Raw genomic sequence first — 20,820 nt, forward strand, 5'->3', positions numbered from 1 at the left:
TGTATTGGTAACGTTTTCTTATTAAAAGAGGAAACAGTTTTCGAAAAATATTTTAAATAACAAGTACACAAGTTTTCCAAGATCCAAAAAATTAAAACCAAACATTGCCATTTTTCTCAAGCGGTTCTAAAATAATAATATAAAAAGATTCTGAAACTGAAAACTTTGAAATCTTGTGAAACATAATTTAAGACGCTTTTTTAAGTAAACAGAGAACACAGTTAAAGATATGAATAGTATAACCATGATCATACTTTCTTCGCCGTTGCTTCAACTACCAATTAAGACATAACGTAACCAAAATCAACAATCGCCTGAAGAAAAATGAAAGCGCACCCTAATCCACCCTCTTTCGCTGGTGACATAATGCTTACATAAAAGCCACAAACCAATACACATCGATTGGATAAGAAACCTCGGTAACCAATAAAAACGGTTTCACTTTCATTGGGTGGCGCTCTCTTGCATTGCAACAACATTCAAGACCTCGATGACCCGGTCAAGTGAAAGCAAAAATAACAGTTTGAACTTTACCAAGAACTTTTGTGCCAGTGACATTGAAAATCGTCAAGACAACACCAGCGAGAACCGGACTGGACACTACACCCTCTTCGAGGATGCGAGGTGGGGCTGGTGCGGCCTTCGTCTGCGGACGCGAAAAGCTGGGGACCGCGACAACGTGACTACCGGCAATCAGTTCTTCTTGGGCACTGGTGCTGGTGCTAGTTGGGACAGCATGGGTTAGCGCGGTGCGTTTTTGCGGTGGTGTGTGGATGTGTCCGAGTAAAATGGCAGGAAGATTTTGTTTTCTTGTAAGTTGATCAGCACGAAGGGGGCTTAAATATCTAGTAGTCTTTACAAATTAAAGTTTAAATAATTTTTTAATTTGTGATTTTAAAATTACGAAAGGGAAATTTTATGAATACCGATCTGTTTTATTGCGATAACAATTTTGAGATAGGTATCTGTGTCCCATAGTTAGAAAACCGCTTTTAAAAGGAATGAACACAATTTTGCAAGGACTAGGGAAAAACAGAGTTACGAGAAATCCTTAACTCGGGATTTTCTGTTCTGAAATCATGTCAATGCTATTTTTCAAATTTAAGTAGTTATTTAATGGAAAGATCTGTAGAGCCAAATCTGTAATTCTGGTGTCCGAATTTGACTTACATATTTAAATATTGAAAAGACTTTTACTAATTTCGCTGCATTTATCATCTTTGTAAATAAATACTGTATTGTGTAGCTTGTTAGAAATGTTACGGAAAACATCTATGCCGGAAAAATATACTTTTTGAAATTGTTTTGTAGTATTAGATATCTTAAAAATAAGAAGTCTAAAATTACATTCCTTAGCACTCCTCTTGCTAGCATATAAAAATTACAGTGTTTTATTAATCCGACAGAAGTGATGTCGAAAATGTGTTCATTTTAATTGTTCTTCTTTATAATTCGAAACAGGTATGTTAGTTATTAAGGTACTTAACCTTGAAATAACTAATAATGAATGCTTTTTATGTCCTGAATGATGGCTAAAAAAATATTGCAATTGAGTAATTATGTCAAAATTACTGTCACGTTTTCTTTGTAGCTCACTGTTCTTAGAAAATGAAAATGCGAGTTATTCCTTTTCGTTTTTTAGCGACTTTATTAACTAAATAATATCCGGAAATGATGAAGTTATAGGTGTAAAATTTATTCTGTAGAATGCACACGAGAATCAAAATTTGTCTATTCAACATCTGGAAAAAAAAAACAGATATTATCTCAAAATATCATTAATTAAATTCTACTTCAAACAGGCATCACAATATGTGCTTTATCATCCACTGACATTTATACTTGCTTTGTCCGAGAAAAAAATAAGTTTGCACCATCAAATTTTTGCAGTTTGACTCATTCGAAAATTTGGCAATGTACGACCACTGTTTTAGGAATTACAGAACGTTAATTAAATTTTAATTATTCGTCCCCTACAGAAAGTTGATGACCTTATTTAAAAAAATTGGTCTAAAGTTATTTATAAAAGTACAAATAAAAATGTTGTGCATATGTTTCAAGTGAATTTTTCTATAATAAAATTTTGTGATCATCAATATTTTAGCAATGACACATATATCAGTTTGAATACATGCAGTGCAATACTAATAATAGTACCCTATACTTAAATGTTGGAGAAAATAGGGTGAACCGTCTTCCATTTGATCAATAAAATAAATTTCCTCATTCATTAATTTTTTTGAGTCATCTTGTATAAGTAATTCTAAAAATTATGAATGCATTGGTACACTACAATAAATTCAAAATATTTGGTATATTTTACAAAAGATTTATTGGGCAAAATTTTGAGATGACGTTCTCAACTTTTGAGTTAGGATAAATGGGTAAATTTTGATTAACGATAGCTATCGTTTTTTCAATTTCAAAATTAAATTGAAAAATGTTATACAATTTTGATTTTTGTTTTCCAAAAATCTGGATGTCTACGGTAAAAACTCAACACGGATTCATAAACGACAAGTGCAGGAGCAGCTTATTATAAAAAATTTAAATAACATGTACTAATGTAAATTTTGTGGATGACGTCCTCCCCTTGTTGATGTGAATGTTTGACCAAATTTTGGTTAGCGTTTTATGATATTCCTAACATACATACGAAATTTGACAACATTCGGTCTGGTAGTTTCGGAGATTATCTGTCTAATAAAAAACAGTACAGACAGACAAACAGGCTGACGTAAATGGGGGACATATTTTTTCGTATTCTTGGGGTCACGTCGAGAAAACATTACCCCATTGGCCCGATAGACTCGATTACAATACTTCTTTAGCTTACGCTCGGGAAGTAAAAATTAATATATTTATCCGCTTGTACAGCATGTGACAAAATGTAACAGTCGATTTTGACTATTGACACCGTCAAAATTAGGATGTCATCCACATTTCTTTTTAAATGGCAAATCTAGTTTTGTACTGCTTGTTTTAGGTGAGGGCAAAAAGCTACACGCGTTCAAGTGAAATTCTTTCAACAATTTTTTACACACCATACACTTCAGGAAAAAATTTGAAAATCTTTAGCCGACACTGTCTGATTCATGCAGTTTTCAAGTAGCATTTATCTGACTTGCGCAGTTCTTACCATACAAAAATCTCTCTGACGTTTAATTATTACAAAATTTGTTAAAAAAATCGTTATTTTGCTTCAAAATAGTTAAGAAAAGTTGGCATTTTAAAAACAAAACTCCAACGTCATTTTCAAATCTAAAAACGTAAATCGCGTAAAATGTTTTAGTTGAGTTTACAATCAGTATATAGCAATTAAAAGTTCTTTTCAAAGTCAGTTTCGGGTTCGTATATGAACATACCTAATAAAGTTTAATTCCAACACAATCAACAAGAATCTATATGAATATAATAGAAAATTAGTTCCATTCCTAAATTGTAAGACGTATAAGTTTTTCTTTCTGTCAGAGCTAGTGGAACAAACAGTTTGAAATACATGTAAATATTATAGATTTCTATGACATGGTTTCCAGTTCAACTACAATAATTTTTGTTTTATGCTTGTTACTTATTGTTACCTTTGTTTATTTTTTTTTCTGTATACTTCTGTAATTTTCAAAGTATACATAAAATCGTAAATCCAACTGAGCAACAAAGTGGATTCCTCACAATAGGCTACACTTGATTTGTCAAAATTTGGAACTAAATTTTTTCTGTGACTTCAGACTAACTTAAAAAAAATAATTTATGAACTGCAAAAAAAAACAACTCAACTCAGACTTATAGTTGAAAAGCAAAACTGATGACTGCGGTGCAATTTGGATAAAAAAATATGATTTTCGGTAGTTATACTATCATAGTATTATACATTATATATTTTTTGGAAAATCCTAAAGAAAATATCTTGCACGATAAGCTCATAAATATAATCAGTGTTAAAGAATTTATGATGAAATAATTCCTTTCACGTTAAACTAAACAGTTCCAGGAATATATTTTTAAGATTTAAAGTTATGCAAAGTCATAATTTTATTCCACTTATAACTTCTTATACATTTATACAATTTTCGGTGTAATTTTTTTATATCAATTTGTATTCTTATAAATACCAATCTCCTGGGAAACACATAATACAAAACATTCGTTGTTTTCTTCGCGACTCCAAAAATCCCTATTATATTCCAAGAATAATCATTTACATAAAATAACCTTAACAACTTTTCTACACTTGGAAGAACAAGGTAAATTCCACTATCAATTCTTGTTAAAATCAATTTATCCCACAACAGATTCATGTGTCATAATTGACCTTTTATTATTATCGTATACATGTCTAAAAAAGGTAAATTAAAGGATTTCTATTCCTAAATGTAAATCATAAACCAAAATGTTACCGCATCATTTAAAAAATACCGTACATTTTTAAGAAGTCGCAACATTAAAAATTCATGTAAATATGTAGTTGCATAATACTTTTAAAAATGTAAAATTTCATTTCCGATGATCTTATTAAATTAAAAAATATGTATTGCTTAATACGTAACAAGATTAAAATAAAAACAAAATGCAAAACTGGTCCCCTGGAATTTCTCGCGACGATCACGATCCTGTAAGTACTCGTACAGACATTCGTTTGACAAAAGGTCATAAAGTGACGTGGGCTTGAATATTCTTACACCTTCTGCCACCAACGTTTAACGTAACAAACAAAGCTATTGTACGGTGAAAGTTTCATTTATTCTACACTTCTATGCTTTTTTTCACCACCATTGTCTCGGCCTATACGTATATGATTTAGTAAATTGAATTATCCTTTACATAACTTTAGTTCCGTCTTTTAAACATACTCTTCTCCGTACAATTATTACACAAACTATTTGCGACTTGATATACACATAATTAACGCATCGTTATGTAAGTGCAAAAACAAGACCAACCTTTGTTCCATGAGAAAATTATTTTTCCAACCGCAAACGGCTAATTTATGTTGATTACTTCAAGCCGATTTAAATTGCTTTGTTTTCAGATGTTATCAACGCTTCTTTTGGGATGTAATGCAGCGCTGGGAGCGGTTTTGCCGCCCCCTTGGGCAAATCCTAAACTGAATCCATGCGCCACACAACCTGGGGGATGGCAGTTACTTTATTGGCCCCCCGACGGCAAGTGCTATAAGATTTTTAAGGTGGGTACTCTGGGTGATGTAGCCGTTTAATGATATTATCGTTGAACAAACGACCTTCCACGAGAGCGGTAAATGTCAGGTAATTAAATCAGAATGGTAAGACGCTGCCGCGAAGAACATCGAATTACGTAATGTGAACATCAAGACCTTCTTATTAAGTCAGGAACCGGAAACAATGAGAACGAGTTAAAATTATGTAAACGAAGGGAAAAAAAATAGCAAACAAGTTGGCAACCTTTGCAACTGTGGTCGGTTTTTAATTCTGCTATACGAAAAACGCACTATTTTGAAGGTTTAAGTCGTAAAAAATTCAACAAAATATTTTTTAATCTAACTTAATGAATGTTTTTACATTATGCAACCTGAGCAAGCAACTGAAACTAAGAGTTAAGAAAAGGAATTTTAAGTTTTGTTTCAAATTTTTTATTTTTTATCGCATACCATATCGCTAAATATCAATTTATGTTACCATGGATTGACCGACAAATTCAACTTTGGCGGTCGAGTCCCCTAAAATTTGATTTTAGGGGATTAGATTCCTGATGTAATGTAAATCTGCGCACCAGCCATTTTTTTGGCTTTTCTTTCGTTGTTTATTTATTTACAACTTGTCATGGGCAAACAAATGGACCGCTCTCTTAATTATAACAGGCTAATGTTTAATAAAATTTCTGCGAACTTTTCCTGCAAAGAAACGAGTATGTCATGCTATTAAATATTATTATATGTGCTTGAGTTTTAGCATAATTCTTCAATTAATCAGAATTTTCGTTTTATATTTAAAGTTTATAAAACCACCTTATTATTACAGATAATTCGTACTTTCACATAATGTATTTTTCTACGCCTGCAGTAAAACGGATGTGTGTCGTTTATTAACATATTTGCACGAGTATCACACTATACTGTTTTTTTACTCACTGAGAGTAAATGATTTTTTCACATACTTCTTTATTTCAACTATATGTAAATGATATCAGACATACTATTTTAAATATCTAACAAAAACATTCTTTATATTATATAAGAATATGTATGTATTTAATATTTTTTAAAATTAAAAATTTTCTAAACAATGTTAGTGTTTTAACAAAATTTCGATCGTATATTTTATTGCTCTCTCGATAGAACAAAAAATGTTAGTAACATAAAAAAATCTTTTTCAAACAAATTGCCGTGGCCTTGATTGGTCCTTTGAGTAAGGAAGAAGTAATAAATCCGCCAGAATGATAATCAATAATCCGTGCGAAAGTAATTTCCAAACTTGCTAAATGTTAATTCGACACTATTGTCAGTTACATTTCTATATTTGTATGGTAATTTGAACTTTTATAATAATGGTGATTGATGTATAGTGTACACATATGTATAGAGTTTTATACAGATTATATAAAAAGTATTAGATATTACTGCACACTAGAAACGCCAATTTAAAAAAATTCGTTTGAACTGTATTAATTACAATCATTACTTCGCGAGCGTAAGCTAAGGAAGTATAGTAATCGAGTCCATAGGGCGAATGGCGAAAAAAGTGGTCTCCCGTTTTCGTCTGTCTGTCTGTCTGGTGTCTATATCCATTTTTATTCGACAAGTAATCACGCTTTTTTACATTTACTTTAACATTACATACACATTTTTATTTAAACGTATAAGGGTTAACATAAAAAAATTAAATTCGCAAAATCAAATCTCATAATTTTTCGAAAAATCTGGATTTATATTTACCTTCGACCAATTTTTGAGATGTTTTTTCATTTTCTTTCATTTCTGAATTTTTCTATTTTTCAAAGTTTCGATTTCATAATTTTTCCTTTTTGCAACTTTTAAGATCCGGCTTATGGAAAGAGAATTAAAAGTTAATCGCAATTAATTCTAAATGAGGTCCTTTGCTATGCAACGTGCATGTTTTAACCAATCACGGGCTCATATTCTACATTTTAGTTCTATGTTAAATTAATCGAGGATTAATCGACTCTAACTTTTTCAATCTTTCTAATTTTTTGTTTCCTCAATTTTCTAGTTATTTATTTTTATTTTTCATTGTCCTGATTTTTATTTTCATTTTCTTGATTTTATTCACAATTTTTCGTTTTATTTCCTTTATTTTCTCAATGTTTCTTCCGATTTTACAATGTTTCGTTCATCTATTTCATTCTTCAAATTTTTCATTTTTCAATTTCACGATTTTCCAATTTTCAAATGTTTCAATTTTGCAATTTTTGGATTTCTCAATTATCCGATTTTCCGATTTTTTAATTTCCAGTATTTCGAATTTACAATATTTCGTTTTTTCGATTTTATAGTTATTCGATTCATAATGGCCGTTTGTACTGTACTTTTAAACACCTGATTAACGTTATGCTTTGTTTAATTTGACAGATTTATTTGCCTTTTTTTATCATACGTGTAGACTTCTTTTCACAACAAGAAACTTAAAACATGTTCGAAAATGGTACATTTTTGTAGAGAAATATCTATTTTGCAATTACGCTCCGCTCCTAGGTCTAACAACGAATGAAAAATTCATCACAATTGAGATCGGGGCGGGTGGATGGGGTTTTAATCTTTATTATTTTTTTTGATATATAAAGTTTTCTTTCAACAACAGAATAGTTAACATGTTTTCAGTTTCGTATATTAAGAAAAATGGACAAAATATAAGTCCCGCCCACCCACTCCTTCTCAATTGTGATGAATTTTTTATTCATCATGAGCTGAAGGGTGGAGCTTAGTTGCAAAATTCTCCTTTCTCTACAAGAAATTACCATATGAAATATGTTTTTAAAAGGGTAGAATTTTCTAGAGAAATTTTGATGTTACAATTAAACTCCGCCCCTTGGTTTGATTAGGAATGAAAAACTCATCACAATTGAAATCGGGACGGGTGGGTGGGGCTTAATTTTTCTTTTCTTTATGTACATAGTTTTCTTTCAACAATTTTTTGGCACAAAGAACAAGAGATATTATAGTAAAAACATAGTGTCAATATATTATTCAATAATGTAAGCCACGTAGAATAACTTGTACTTTCTCATTTTTCTCGAAGAGAGAGATGAAAAACTAAAAATGTAAAAATTCAAAATTCAAAACGCGTGAAATTTAAAATGGAAAAACTGCAAAATCTAAAAATTCGAAAGTTGGAAAATCCGAAAACTGTAAAATTTAAAAATGAAAACTTGAAGAAATATCGTAGAATTGTAGAAAAGAAAAACAAAAAACTGAAAAATTGTAAACGGAAAAATTGACGAAACGAAGAATTGAAAAAATGTGAAATTGAAAAAACAAAAAATTATAAAATCGGAACATTGAAAAATTGAAAAATAAAGAAAATAAAAAACTGAAACAAAAAATTGCAAAAGAAAAAATTCAAAAGTTGAAAACTCGAAAAATTTAAAATCGAAAAAATGAAGAAACAAAAAACGAAATATTGAAGAACTGAAAAATTCAAGTCAAAAAAGCTGTGGGACCGTTATTTACGCCACTGGACTAGCAGAAAACAAAAATTGCAAAAAAATATATAATTTTTCGAAAAAGTGGGATTTATTTGGCTGCATTTCTGAGGCGAGGGAAGTTCTGTTGAAATAACCTTCGCTCAATTCTTTAACAATATTTTTAATAAGTAGTCATAAAAAACCTTCGTTCAAACTGATTCTAAAACTATACCGTGCCACAGTTTAGCTGTTCTATTAAGTATAACATATCACCGTAACAGTTGTTTCAAAACACAGAATTCCAAAATTCAAGAATAAAATTTGACAATACAATAACGCTCAAAACAAGTTAGTTGAAAATTCCAGACAAAATTTAGCCGCAAGATCATTTCAAAATTTTCACGAAATTCTTATATGGTTTGGCATTTAAAAGCTTCTAAATTTTGAAAAATCAAGTGCAAATTAAGTTTTGTTTGCGACTTTATAACTAGATTACAGGACCTTTAATTTTTTCCAAAATGACACCATGTTTTTCTTTTCAAGTACAAAAGAGTATTTTTTTAAATACATACAGGGTGTCCCAGAATTCGCGCCATTCCCGTGAATGACATGTTCCCTGTCCCGAACTGTGCCGTAATTCGCAAAAAGAATTGTCCAGGCTATAACCGTGTGAGAACTGGAAGGCGATTAAGTTGACCAATAGAGAGGCTGCTTTTATATCCGAACGTTTCTATGTTCAAAGTTACCTATGCCAAGAACAAAAAATCGGGTAATACTAAAGTTGAATGAATTTTTTCCGAATCCCCCTCCGTCAACAAAAGGAAACAGAAGTGTGGTTATAAATTTAATCATTTTGACAATTGTTTGTCATAAACTGTCACGAAGTTCATCACTGACCTGAAGAGATGCTTCTGCGCCAAAGATGACTGATTAATATACACAGAGACGTCAAGGTTTACTTTAAGGCAAGTAGCATGGGACAGAAGTTATTTCTGCTGCCATTCTAGTTAAATTGTGTTTAACTGGGCTGTACATGTCATAAGAGAAGCTGTTTCATTTCATCGTAGGCAAGTAATACATTTGTTACTATTCTACATAGTGTAGATACCGAAGAGCAGGTATTAGAAGTCATTTTCTTAGAGCCCCGTGAATAATGTGTTGTTCTTTTTAACGAAAATTAGTACATTTTCAGAATTCACTATGCATCATATGCCTGATATTAAGTTTATCGTTATTTCTAAAAAAGAGTACCACATGTCCATTCAAAGAACGTTATTAAGTGTACTAAAACATAAATATCGCTTTTGATTAATCGGTGCTTATGATTTTCAATAAACAGTATCAATTTTTACTGAACAGCTTTGTTGCTGATACCTAATCTAAGCAACGAAAAAAGAGACGAGATTCCACTTCTCTGGTGTATTAAGATCATAGGTATGTGCTGTGGTGTCAATCATGTGGGGGAGATACTGAAAACTGAGACTTATTCAAGAATAATATTGATGTTGCACATGATGATTCAAAACAGTTTCTTTAAAGTTGTGAGTACTTTCTAGAGATTGAAAAGATACGAATAAAAATTATAACAAAAATCGTTTAGTTGCAATTTTTGTTAAGAACAATACAAACTATAAACAAATCAGTACCAATACCACTAAGTTATTGATGTCTTATTCATACTAGTATAAAGAATATTTGGAAATGATGTTAATTTATGGAGAATGTAAGGCGATCAGGTAACACAAACGGCCCCACTTAAAAAAACAGGAACGGAGTTTAGTGATAATTTTATCAGATGCATTAAAATTTTTACCACAGTAGTACCATTGATATATTCCAGCCCATAGATTAATAGTAAATCGCTCCTGATATGCTCTCACCCTAGTGAGATGTGGATTTGCGTGTGCTCAGAAATGCCAATTGTGTGCATTAAACATTCCTTCTCGGGAAAATGAACATTCGTCGGTGAAAAGAATGCGCCGTGTAAAATCAGGGTTTAGTTCATTTTGTCGCAGTAACCATTGAGCAAAATGTACTCGTCGCGGGTAGTCGGTTGGTCGCAGATGCTGCACTCTCGTGTAATGGTAAGGATGCAGTCTTCTCTCTTGAAGAATACGATGAGTGGTCGATCTTGAGCATCCACTCATTTGCGCTACGTAGAGGACACTTCTCCTAGGATCCGCTTCCATGTTTTCTAACACTTGCTCTTCAGCACCTACACGTACATTCCGTAGAGCCCCAGCACGGCCTTTCCGACTAGGTTGAAAAGATCCATCTTCTCTTGCTCGATGTAACAATCGGTGAAACACATGTTGGTCTAGGTGCCGACGATTATTCACGGGGCTCTAAGAAAATGACTTCTAATACCTGCTCTTCGGTAGCTACTCTATGTAGAATAGTAATAAATGTATTATTTGCCTACGATGAAATGAAACAGATTCTCTCATGACATGTATAGTCCAGTTAAACACAATTTAACTAGAATGGCAGCAGAAATAACTTCTGTCCCATGCTACTTGCCTTAAAGTAAACCTTGATGTCTCTGTGTACATTAATCAGTCATCTTTGGCGCAGAAGCGTCTCTTCAGGTCAGTGATAAACTTCGTGACAGTTTATGACAAACAATTGTCAAAATGATTAAATTTATAACCACATTTCTGTTTCCTTTTGTTGACGGAGGGGGATTCGGAAAAAAATTCATTCAACTTTAGTATTACCCGATTTTTTGTTCTTGGCATAGGTAACTTTGAACATAGAAACGTTCGGAGATAAAAGCAGCCTCTCTATTGGTCAACTTAATCGCCTTCCAGTTCTCACACGGTTAAATCCTGGACAATTCTTTTTGCGAATTACGGCACAGTTCGGGACAGGGAACATGTCATTCACGGGAATGGCGCGAATTCTGGGACACCCTGTATGTTAAACACAGTATTTTTTTATTTTTTCCATGGCGTATCACTTGATATGTAAATCGTTTGATTTAATGGTGTAAATGTACTTTAATTGAAATTATGGTGATGTCATTTTTACGAATGATATAATAGCTGTGATAAAGTAATTTAAAAAATTTTTTTTTAATTCAATTAATCAATTTTTTCAAGTATATGCAGCATTAAAGTAAAACAAGTAAACTGAGGTGCAGTTATTTGACCAGTTTTTTTTTTACAGTTTAGAAGTATTAAATTAAGTGGGCTATGTATCAAGTGTTGCACCATAAAAAACTAAAAACGTATTCTATTTATTGCACTTAAATAAATATAGTCTATTCTACTTGAAAACAAAAACTTGATTTCATTAAAAAAAAAAAATACAAAAAAGGTATACATATAATATGTATTAATGGTATAGATTTCTTTGTGTTAATCAACCGTTTTAAATACCAAAATTTCTCAAATTACTGAAATATTAAGGCGAAACTGGAAAACCGGGAACACCCAATATATTTAATCGACATTCGCACTAAAATACAATAACTCCTCCACTAATATAGTTTTTACGTTTGTCACACAATTTGACACATATATAACCGTTGATTGCCATTTTCACAGAAAATAACAAAAGTTTTGATTGGATTTAGTTTAACTCAAAACATTCTGATATCAAAATAACATGTTGTTACAATATCATTGATACAGAATTTTACTTACACGGTTTATATCATCCTTTACAAAAGAGTTACACACATATGTAAAAGAAACGTCTAAAAATTTAATTTGGTGTTAAAAGTTGATTGAAATCCTATTTATTAAAAAATGCACACACTTTGATAACATTATTTCCGAAAATAAGTATGTACCAACATATACATAGCGAATCTGATGTAAAGACATCAACTGATGTTTATTTAAACCACAAATAAAATCATTATCAAAATATCTAACTAAAACAATCCCACATCATTTCAGACCGGCTATCCCTGTTCTGAAGACATGGAACTTAGCCCCTCACCCACGAAATCGGGTGAGCAAAAATTCTCAGCAGAATGCCGTTGCCCGCCAATGAAAGCCCAATCAGCACGCGACGGCAAGTGTTACGACTTGTACGCCAGCGGCCCGTGCGAAAAAGGCTTCTATTTCGCCCCCGACACCAAATATAACAACAACAGGTAAGTCATATCCATTTCCCCACTTCAACCATTTGTTTTTTTTTTAATTATAGCAACTCAAAACGTCTATGGGGCGTCTGCACTCAGATGAAAACCTGCACCGGCCCCAACGAAATATTCTGGCCACGAGATGGCCATTGCTACCACAAGCTAACCAAAGGACCTTGCTCCAAGGGCCAACTTTTAACGACTAACCCTGATAAAATTCCAGAGTGCAAATGTACTAAACATAGAGAATTGAGATATTATAGATACAGTGATGGAAACTGTTATCAACACTTCACACGGGGGCCATGTAAGGAAAAAGGGCATCTTTTTCTACCCGACCGATCCTGCGGATGTTATAGTTTCTTACCGCATTTCCACGACGATACAAAGCAATGTTTTGAGATAGGTTCGATCGGACCTTGTAATACCGGCGAACACTATCAGCTAGATTCAGAAACGCGACGAGGATCCTGTCAGTGCAAAACTGGCTACATCCGATATTTGAACACTTCGTCGTGTTACAGGCCTTTTACACAAGGACCGTGCGAGTTAGGGCAAATCTTGATTAATTCAACTACTTGCATGGGGCAACCGTGCGACAGAGGACATCTATATTTTTTAAAACAGGATACGTGTTATAGAATTGGGACACGAGGGCCTTGCAAGAAAGGCCGTATTGTGACGTTCGATTTTGACACACGCCCGTCACTGGATGGAATTTCGTATAATGGAGTCTGCAGTTGTGAAAAGCACGTCTACAGCAACCAGTGCGATGAAGAGGAAATCACCCAGTGTAATAAAAGTGACGGTATGATAATGTACCAAAATCGATGTTATAAACTTTACGGTCAAGGGCCGTGCCCAAAAGGAGCGTGGATGGCCCCTAAAAGGTACAAAAAACAAGAGATTTGGAACAGTGATAGTGAGAACGAAGGTATTTGTGAGTGCGTTCCTGGTTATACTAGGACAATACGGACGTCAAGGAATGTAACAGAAATGGCTTGCATGCCACCAACTGTGATTTTAGCTGAATATTTAAACAGAAATTTTTCGTCTGTAGGTCAAATTGTAACTTTATAATTTTACGATTTATACTTTTGTAATAAAAACGTGAACCTACCTTAGTTTTTTCTTAAGGTCGTTTACAGTCACCTCTAGGGATGCAATGGTTTTCTCCCTGGATTTTAATTCTAGTTCCACCCTGGCTAGTTTTTCGGTTTTGTCATCTAACGTTCCCTAAGATCAAATAAATCAAAATGTTTTATTATAGCTCTACAGCAGCTTACCAATAATTCATCTTTTTCGTGATCTAGTTGGGCCAACTGACTCTTCATGATTTGAATGTCATTTCTCAACATGTCTACTTCCTTGGTGACATGTCCACGATCGAGATCACGCTTTTTCAAGTTATCTATAGCACCAGCAAGTTCCTTTTCTGACTGGATTAGTTTACTCTGACTATCTGATAATGATCGATCAGCTTGCTCATGTAAATTTCTATAGAAGAATGATTATCAACGATTGCTGTTTTGTTATTACATTATTCCTTGATAATGTTACTTACTTTAATTGCGCATATAACGCCCGCTGTTGGTTTAGCTCGTTTTGTGCCATACGCAGCTGATCCTTGAGTGTGTCACACTGTTCTTGTAAAGTATCAATAGTTGCTCTTCTTGAGCCTTGATTCTGGGCCAATTCACGACGTTCTTGTTCTAGTTTATGAATTTGTTCCTCAGCTTCCAACAAACGTCTCTGAAGTCTTTCTTGATCGGTAATTTGAGATTCGGATACATTCTTAAGTTTATATTTGAGAGCATCTCGTTCTTCCTCTACTCTTTGTAAATCGGCACGTAGCAGATCACGTTCGCGTTCTGTGCGTTTACAATTGGGCTAAAATATCAAAACAATTCTTGATATGAATATTTCAACCAAATAAAATAATCAAGAACATTGTTATTGAGAAACGATTCAATGCAATAACATCCGATATGTTAAGAATTTTGGACTCGACAAAAACTAGCACGATCATGTTTAAATGAAAAAGTGAAAACACTACTATAATAATAAGCCCTTCCTGGTGCATGATATTTTCGAATATCGTAATATTTGTTAGTCCTGCTAAAACGTTGTGAGGAACAATTTTTCATGATTTCTGTTAATGATAAAATTTTACATTGCATTACTGTCTGGGAAAAATGGAACGGCTCAAGATTAATACATTGAGATAGAGTAAGTTTTTCTCGTGCTTCAAAAAACTACTAATTGAAAATCAGCATTCTACCTAGAGTATTTATCTATGTTATAGGTATGTATGCATACGAATAATATTGTGATGGACTGAGTGTAAATAAATTTAAAGTATTCTTCTCATTTTTATGGCGTAGAAGATTCTATCCATAAAGTATTCGAAAGCACGAAATATTAAAAAAAATCTTTTTAAATATACATTCATGAAATTCATCTAAAATTAATAGAATAATGAAGCGTTCTTGATAGGTGCTTATCAAACTATTGCTAAAAGCTTAAAACCTATTTACTTTTTATTTTTTATGTAAATATATTAGTATGACCACATTGCTTTTATCAAGTAACAAAAAATCAAACAGAACAATGAAATCACTTTTCACATTATTCAGCTGTTATAGTTAATGGGAAATTTATATGTATTCTTGTACATGAGCGACAAAACGTAAAACTGAAGATAATATATTAAGAACGAAATATTTTAATTTGATGATTTACAATTGCCTTAGCTTAACTATGTCACACTCTACCTTTAAGCATGGTCCATCCATGCTAGTCTCTGGTAGTTCTCTTATACTTTCCAATCGTGAGAGCAAATTGAATTTTTCTTTGGACAATACTTTATTTTCCTGTTCCAGTTCTTTTATATCTTGCTCTTTCTCCCTAAGTTTTTGCACTAGATCTGAACCCTAGAATTCAAATTGGTCTCAAATTGAAAATTCTGGAGAATTACTTACTTTTTCACTTTTGCCGCTACTACTAGATCTGCTTGGAATATTTTTCACTTGTTCTAACACTTTGTGATATTCTTTCATATAATACTCCTTTTCTGATTTTAAATTTTCAATGCAACGTTGCGCCTAAAAACATGTACTATTATATAAAAAAATTTCGAATTTTAAAACTGATAGTTCAAACTCATTTACCATATTTTGCTATGAACAAACTTGAACAGACTTAAAAGGATATACAATTTGTGAGTCCACGTCAACTTACATAATTTAATTTTAGACTAATTCACGTTTACCTGTTGTTCCCTATAATCCAATTCCTTATCTAATAACTCTTTCAAATGTCGTGAAGATGAGCAAGCGTCACAATGGCAGTTACAACATCTACCGCTTCCTGGAGTTACTTCCATAGGTGTATTGGTTGGAACTTGTAATGGTGATGACTGCGGCAAAGTTTTAGGAGATTCACTTTTAGTTGGCTTTCTAGAGCCAATTTTTTTCTTTGACTTGTTTTTTGTTCTAGTTGGTGATGGCTCTGGTGATGACATCTGATTAATTACGCCCACGTGATCTTTTTGTAGCAAAGAACTCTTTCGTCTAGTTGGATCTGACTGAGACGGTACCTCAGTAGATGAAATACGATTGATTTCACGGTTCTGTGAAGATCTTTGCGGCAGCGGACCGGTAGTGGGTTGTTCAGTGCCCTAAATGAATAAAATTTATTAAATATGACCATTAGCGTAAATGGATGCTCAACCTCAGAGGAGTGGACCTGCTGTTCAACCTTTCCATACTGTAACGAAGATTCTAATTCTGCGATTTTCCTCTTTTGTTCGGCCGACAAACGCGTCAGTCTATCAATTTCCATATTCAGATCATGTTCTGTAATAAAATCAGTTATTTTGAAGTTAACTACAGCATCAATTAATAACCAATAATCGTGAAGTTATTAATTCTATCTGTCAGACGCTTCTTCTCCTCTAGTGAAGTTTCCAAAACAGTTTGCAAATGTCGCTTCTCTACAATTATTGCATCTAATTCTCCACTCAATTCTTGTTTCTCTTGCTTGAGTTGAGAATTTTCTCTTTCTAAAGCTTGAATTTGAATAACACTTTCGTGCATTCTGCTCTGTAAACTTAAATTGAATGATTAACAAGTCATCACAGAAAAAAACGAAATAGTACCGATTTACTTTCTCTGTGTTGTTCTTCACTGTGTTGTTACATTCTGCTTCAACTGCTAGCGCTAAATGATCAATATCCTTCATTTCTTTTTCAAGCATTTTATTTCTTTCAGCCAAGTGTAAAGCACGTTTCATGGCTTCATGTTGCTTAGCTAATGATTCTGAAATAAGGAACACCTCAATATTTCAGATTTAGTTTAACGGACAAAGCACTCTTATTAGAAAAAATATAAATGAGCATTAAGAATTAATCTAATAGTACACAGTATGTAACGGTTAGTGACAGTTTGTGATGACTCAAATGTGTTTCTCATAGTATTTGTACTGTAGGTACACAGTCCGTAAACCACTTGTGTATCATTTATCAAAATTACTAATATCGGTTTATATAAATAAAAGCGATTTGTCATTTTATCATAGCAACAATTTATTTTTCCTAACATTAACTGTATATTCTACGATTTCTCTACGATTTTCTGATGTCATTTGCTAGTCACACGCGCAACATCATAATTCAATTATTATAGTTCAAAATTCCAACATGTTACACATTTTGCGGTAAAAAAATATGACAGATTTTTTTGTGTAGGTAATAAGTATATATGTACATACCTAATTAAATACTATTTTTTCTAAGTTTTTTTTGGGTACATTTAATTATTCAATTAAGCAATGAAATGAGACCTTAATTCAAGCTGATGACTTACCTTGAGTTTAAAAATGAAACTTTGTACTACTAGTAGGTAGTGAAAAAATACATAATGTTACAGTTAACCTTTTAAAATACTAACATACAGAAGTACTTTTAGTGCCTAAGGAATAAAAATCATATAACCACCCTATATAACATATCTCAGTTTGACTCTTACCAGACACACCATATGTATTAAAAAAAAACACTCGCACATAAACAACACGCCTGTTATTGCTACTTACCTTTTAAGCGATTTTCTAAAACATGTTTTTCCTGCAAGATTTTATTCATTTCTTCCTGAAATGCATTTACTTCTTCATGTGACTGCTTTGTACAACAACAATCTTTTTTTATAGCAGTAAGAGGGCGCCCTCCCTCTAGAAGACCATTTAATCTCTTAATTTCCTTATCTCTGTTACTTAATTGGCACTGTAGCAATTCATTGGCTTCAATTAGTTGAAGATTGTGCTCTTTTAATGTTTTAAGATCTTTTGACAAATTACAAATTTTTTGATCAGCTAGTGCCATCGCGCTATTAATTTCAAAATGTTTACTTTTTCTGTCAAACTTGTCCCCTTTTAAGGAGGTAGTTGACTGACTTCGTACAGTTGGTTTACTTTTTTGTTTTGAGTTTAAAAGTATTTCACAACGATTCACCAATTCTACTTCTAGTTGTTTAATTCGATTTTTCAATGTTTCTACTTCTGAATAATAATCCAAATTTTCTGTTTTCAACACCTCCAAACGTCTTTTTAGATCTGTAAAACAAGAGGTAGTTGCCATCAGTGATTAAATAGAAACATTTTACCTTTTTGAATCTTTTCATTTTGCTCCTTAGACTGCAAAAGTGCTAAATGCACTTCATTACACTCTTTAACGAGTTTAGCATTATCGCATTTATACGGTTCTGCGCCCAACTGGAGGTTGTCTCGTTCCTTAAAAATACGAAAATTCCGTGACACCAAAAGTCAAAATGATTTTTCTCAGTGACGTGACAGTTACCTCGATTGCATTTTGGGCTATTTTCATGTATTTCTGAAGACTTTCCGTTGTCGTTTTTAAATCTGCCACCAATTTTTCAATTAGAGGGGCAGATTCTGGGGTAAATGATTGGTAGTAACCCAATTCGTCCAATTCTTCACGAAGTCTCTTCACTTTGGACTCCATTTTTATTCTATGATAATCACGTTCACATTATTGTAAAATAATTAAAATTAAAATGCTAAGCTTAAAATATTTGGGATTTTAAAAATTAGGAACATAACCTCAATTCTATTTGTCAACAACTAACGATCAAAATTTGACAAATGTTTAAAATTGTTGCCAATAGCAAATTATTAAAAGTTAAAATTTTTCAAATCGAAGTAGACATTTTTCTGATTACAGATTGGCTACAGTGGCAAAGGCTTCTGGCTTTTTAATGGAAACCGTATCACCAAAATATTGTCATGTAGATTCTTTACATATTTTTGTAATGTTTCGTAACATTATCTTTCAGTTGGTTAAAAAATGTTACTTAAACTTTAACAAATACCTATAATTGTGTGCTCTGGTGACGTGGAAGCAGCCGTCGCTATACTGAAATAAAAAGCTCACACACGCCTACAATCCTGTGAGTCAGTGTTTGCAATGAAATACATGTAATTGTTCCAAATAAAAGTTATTTTCTATTCAACAAGTTTATTTAATAACACTAAGGAATCGCTGTAGTATACTTATACCATGCCACAATTTACCTACTACACATACACAAAAATCGGCCGACGCCAATTAAAAAAAAACAAAAGCTTTAATAAATCAAACTAGCAGCAGTAAAACAGTCAGTAAATAAATTAAAATGATTATAGTGTACAGGGGGTGTAGAAGCACTGTATAAAAATAAAATTTTGGCTTTTTTTTACAAATGAACCTACATGGGATTTCAGTCAAAAATCCTAACCTATTTAGCATAATAACTGAAATCCCAGTCTAGTTTGACAAATTAAAGCTTGTTTACGAGTCATGCACCAATAATAGTGAGCGCCTCAGCTCGCTCTTCTTCCAATTCTTTTCCAGTGGTTTCCAACATTTTTTTGGCAAAGTCATCAGTGGGTAGATCCTTTACAATCTCCCATTTCTTATTACTGATTGTGACAGGGAAAGAAAAGACAACGTCTTTTGGCGTTCCATAGCTACCATCGCTTACCACCCCCATAGAAACAAATTTTCCAGATGATGTCCCATTAAACCAATCTCTCATATGATCAGATGCAGCTTTGGCAGCTGACATTGCAGAAGACATCTTTCTAGCATTGATAACAGAGGCTCCACGTTTTTGCACAGTTTCGACAAAAACTGATCTCAGCCAAGCATCATCACTTATAGCTTCCCTCACGGAGAGATCTTTGCCTTCATTCACCCGCACTTTTCCATGGGAAGCGTCAGGGAACTGAGTTGAGGAGTGGTTTCCCCAAATAATTATGTTACTGATATTGGCCACGGGTAGATTCAGTTTGCCAGCAATTTGTGCTTGTGCCCGGTTTTGGTCCAAACGAGTCATTGCAGTGAAGTTCTCTTTTGGAATAGATGGCGCAAATTGAGAACAAATAAGAGCGTTGGTGTTGGCTGGGTTTCCAACTACCAAAACTTTGACGTCTTTGTTTGCGTATTTATCGAGGGCTTCACCCTGTTCTTTGAAAATCTTCACATTTGCGGCGAGAAGATCTTTACGTTCCATCCCTTGCTTGCGAGGCATGGCACCAACCAAAAAGGCCGCAACAACATCCTTGAAAGCTACAATTGGGTCGGCTGTGGGAACTACTTGTCTCAATAAGGGGAGTGCGCAGTCATCGAGCTCCATGACTACACCCTCCAAAACGCCCATCATGGGTGGAATGTCGAGGAGATGTAGAATGAGGGGCTGATTGGGGCCAAAGACATCACCTTTAGCAATCATATACAGAAGGGAGTACGCAATTTGGCCAGCGGCTCCAGTGACGACGACACGAATTGGTTCCGACTGTAATAAACGAAAGTAAATTACATAATAAGTAATTTATTAGCTGGAATGTTTCTTTTTATCGAAATTATGTTTACAGAAAATTGGATCGGTTCGACTTACCATTTTATAGTTGTTGTGTGCCCCTTTCTCAAAATATTTGTCCTCTGAGACCTTGGCGGCGTCTTTCCCTATTTATCACTAGTTTCTGAATGATAAATATGACGTCCTTTGACCCCTCTCACGATTTTCCACTCAACACAACACATGAGAAGGTGTAAT

General features: G+C 33.3%; 3 protein-coding genes across 4 annotated transcripts in view; 1 reads left to right on the plus strand and 2 right to left on the minus strand.

Moving 5' to 3' along the window:
* The window catches only part of LOC135131896 (centrosomal protein of 135 kDa), a 34,922-nt gene extending 15,750 nt beyond the window's left edge, over window positions 1-19,172 (minus strand). The window contains exons 1-13 of one of the 2 annotated variants that reach the window (XM_064059755.1): window positions 19,096-19,172; window positions 18,564-18,735; window positions 18,370-18,496; window positions 17,804-18,319; window positions 16,869-17,028; window positions 16,617-16,819; window positions 16,442-16,566; window positions 15,981-16,388; window positions 15,691-15,813; window positions 15,484-15,642; window positions 14,274-14,599; window positions 13,996-14,206; window positions 13,830-13,945 (exon numbers count right to left, since the gene is read on the minus strand). In XM_064059755.1, the coding sequence (XP_063915825.1) occupies window positions 13,830-13,945; window positions 13,996-14,206; window positions 14,274-14,599; window positions 15,484-15,642; window positions 15,691-15,813; window positions 15,981-16,388; window positions 16,442-16,566; window positions 16,617-16,819; window positions 16,869-17,028; window positions 17,804-18,319; window positions 18,370-18,496; window positions 18,564-18,728 (2,639 nt within the window). In that variant the 5' untranslated portion in view covers window positions 18,729-18,735; window positions 19,096-19,172. Of the gene's footprint in view, window positions 1-13,829; window positions 13,946-13,995; window positions 14,207-14,273; window positions 14,600-15,483; window positions 15,643-15,690; window positions 15,814-15,980; window positions 16,389-16,441; window positions 16,567-16,616; window positions 16,820-16,868; window positions 17,029-17,803; window positions 18,320-18,369; window positions 18,497-18,563; window positions 18,833-19,095 lie in introns of those variants that run through there. The other variant, XM_064059764.1, reaches the window with a different exon arrangement.
* Window positions 572-13,828, plus strand: LOC135131907 (uncharacterized). Its single transcript, XM_064059777.1, has 4 exons — window positions 572-812; window positions 5,030-5,185; window positions 12,522-12,721; window positions 12,775-13,828. Exons 1-4 carry the CDS (start codon window positions 774-776, stop codon window positions 13,787-13,789), a joined length of 1,410 nt encoding a protein of 469 aa, XP_063915847.1. The 5' UTR covers window positions 572-773; the 3' UTR covers window positions 13,790-13,828.
* Window positions 19,173-19,221: 49 nt separating the features above from the next.
* Mdh1 (Malate dehydrogenase 1) lies at window positions 19,222-20,820 on the minus strand. Its single transcript, XM_064059784.1, has 2 exons — window positions 20,662-20,820; window positions 19,222-20,559 (listed from the first exon to the last, which is right to left on the minus strand). The coding sequence occupies exons 1-2, from the start codon at window positions 20,662-20,664 to the stop codon at window positions 19,561-19,563; spliced, it is 1,002 nt and encodes a 333-aa protein (XP_063915854.1). The 5' UTR covers window positions 20,665-20,820; the 3' UTR covers window positions 19,222-19,560.

Source organism: Zophobas morio, unplaced genomic scaffold, assembly GCF_036711695.1.
Source record: "Zophobas morio isolate AGI-343-1 ecotype UQ-CSIRO unplaced genomic scaffold, CSIRO_AGI_Zmor_V1 ptg000002l, whole genome shotgun sequence".
Taxonomy (NCBI): Eukaryota; Metazoa; Arthropoda; class Insecta; order Coleoptera; family Tenebrionidae; genus Zophobas; species Zophobas morio.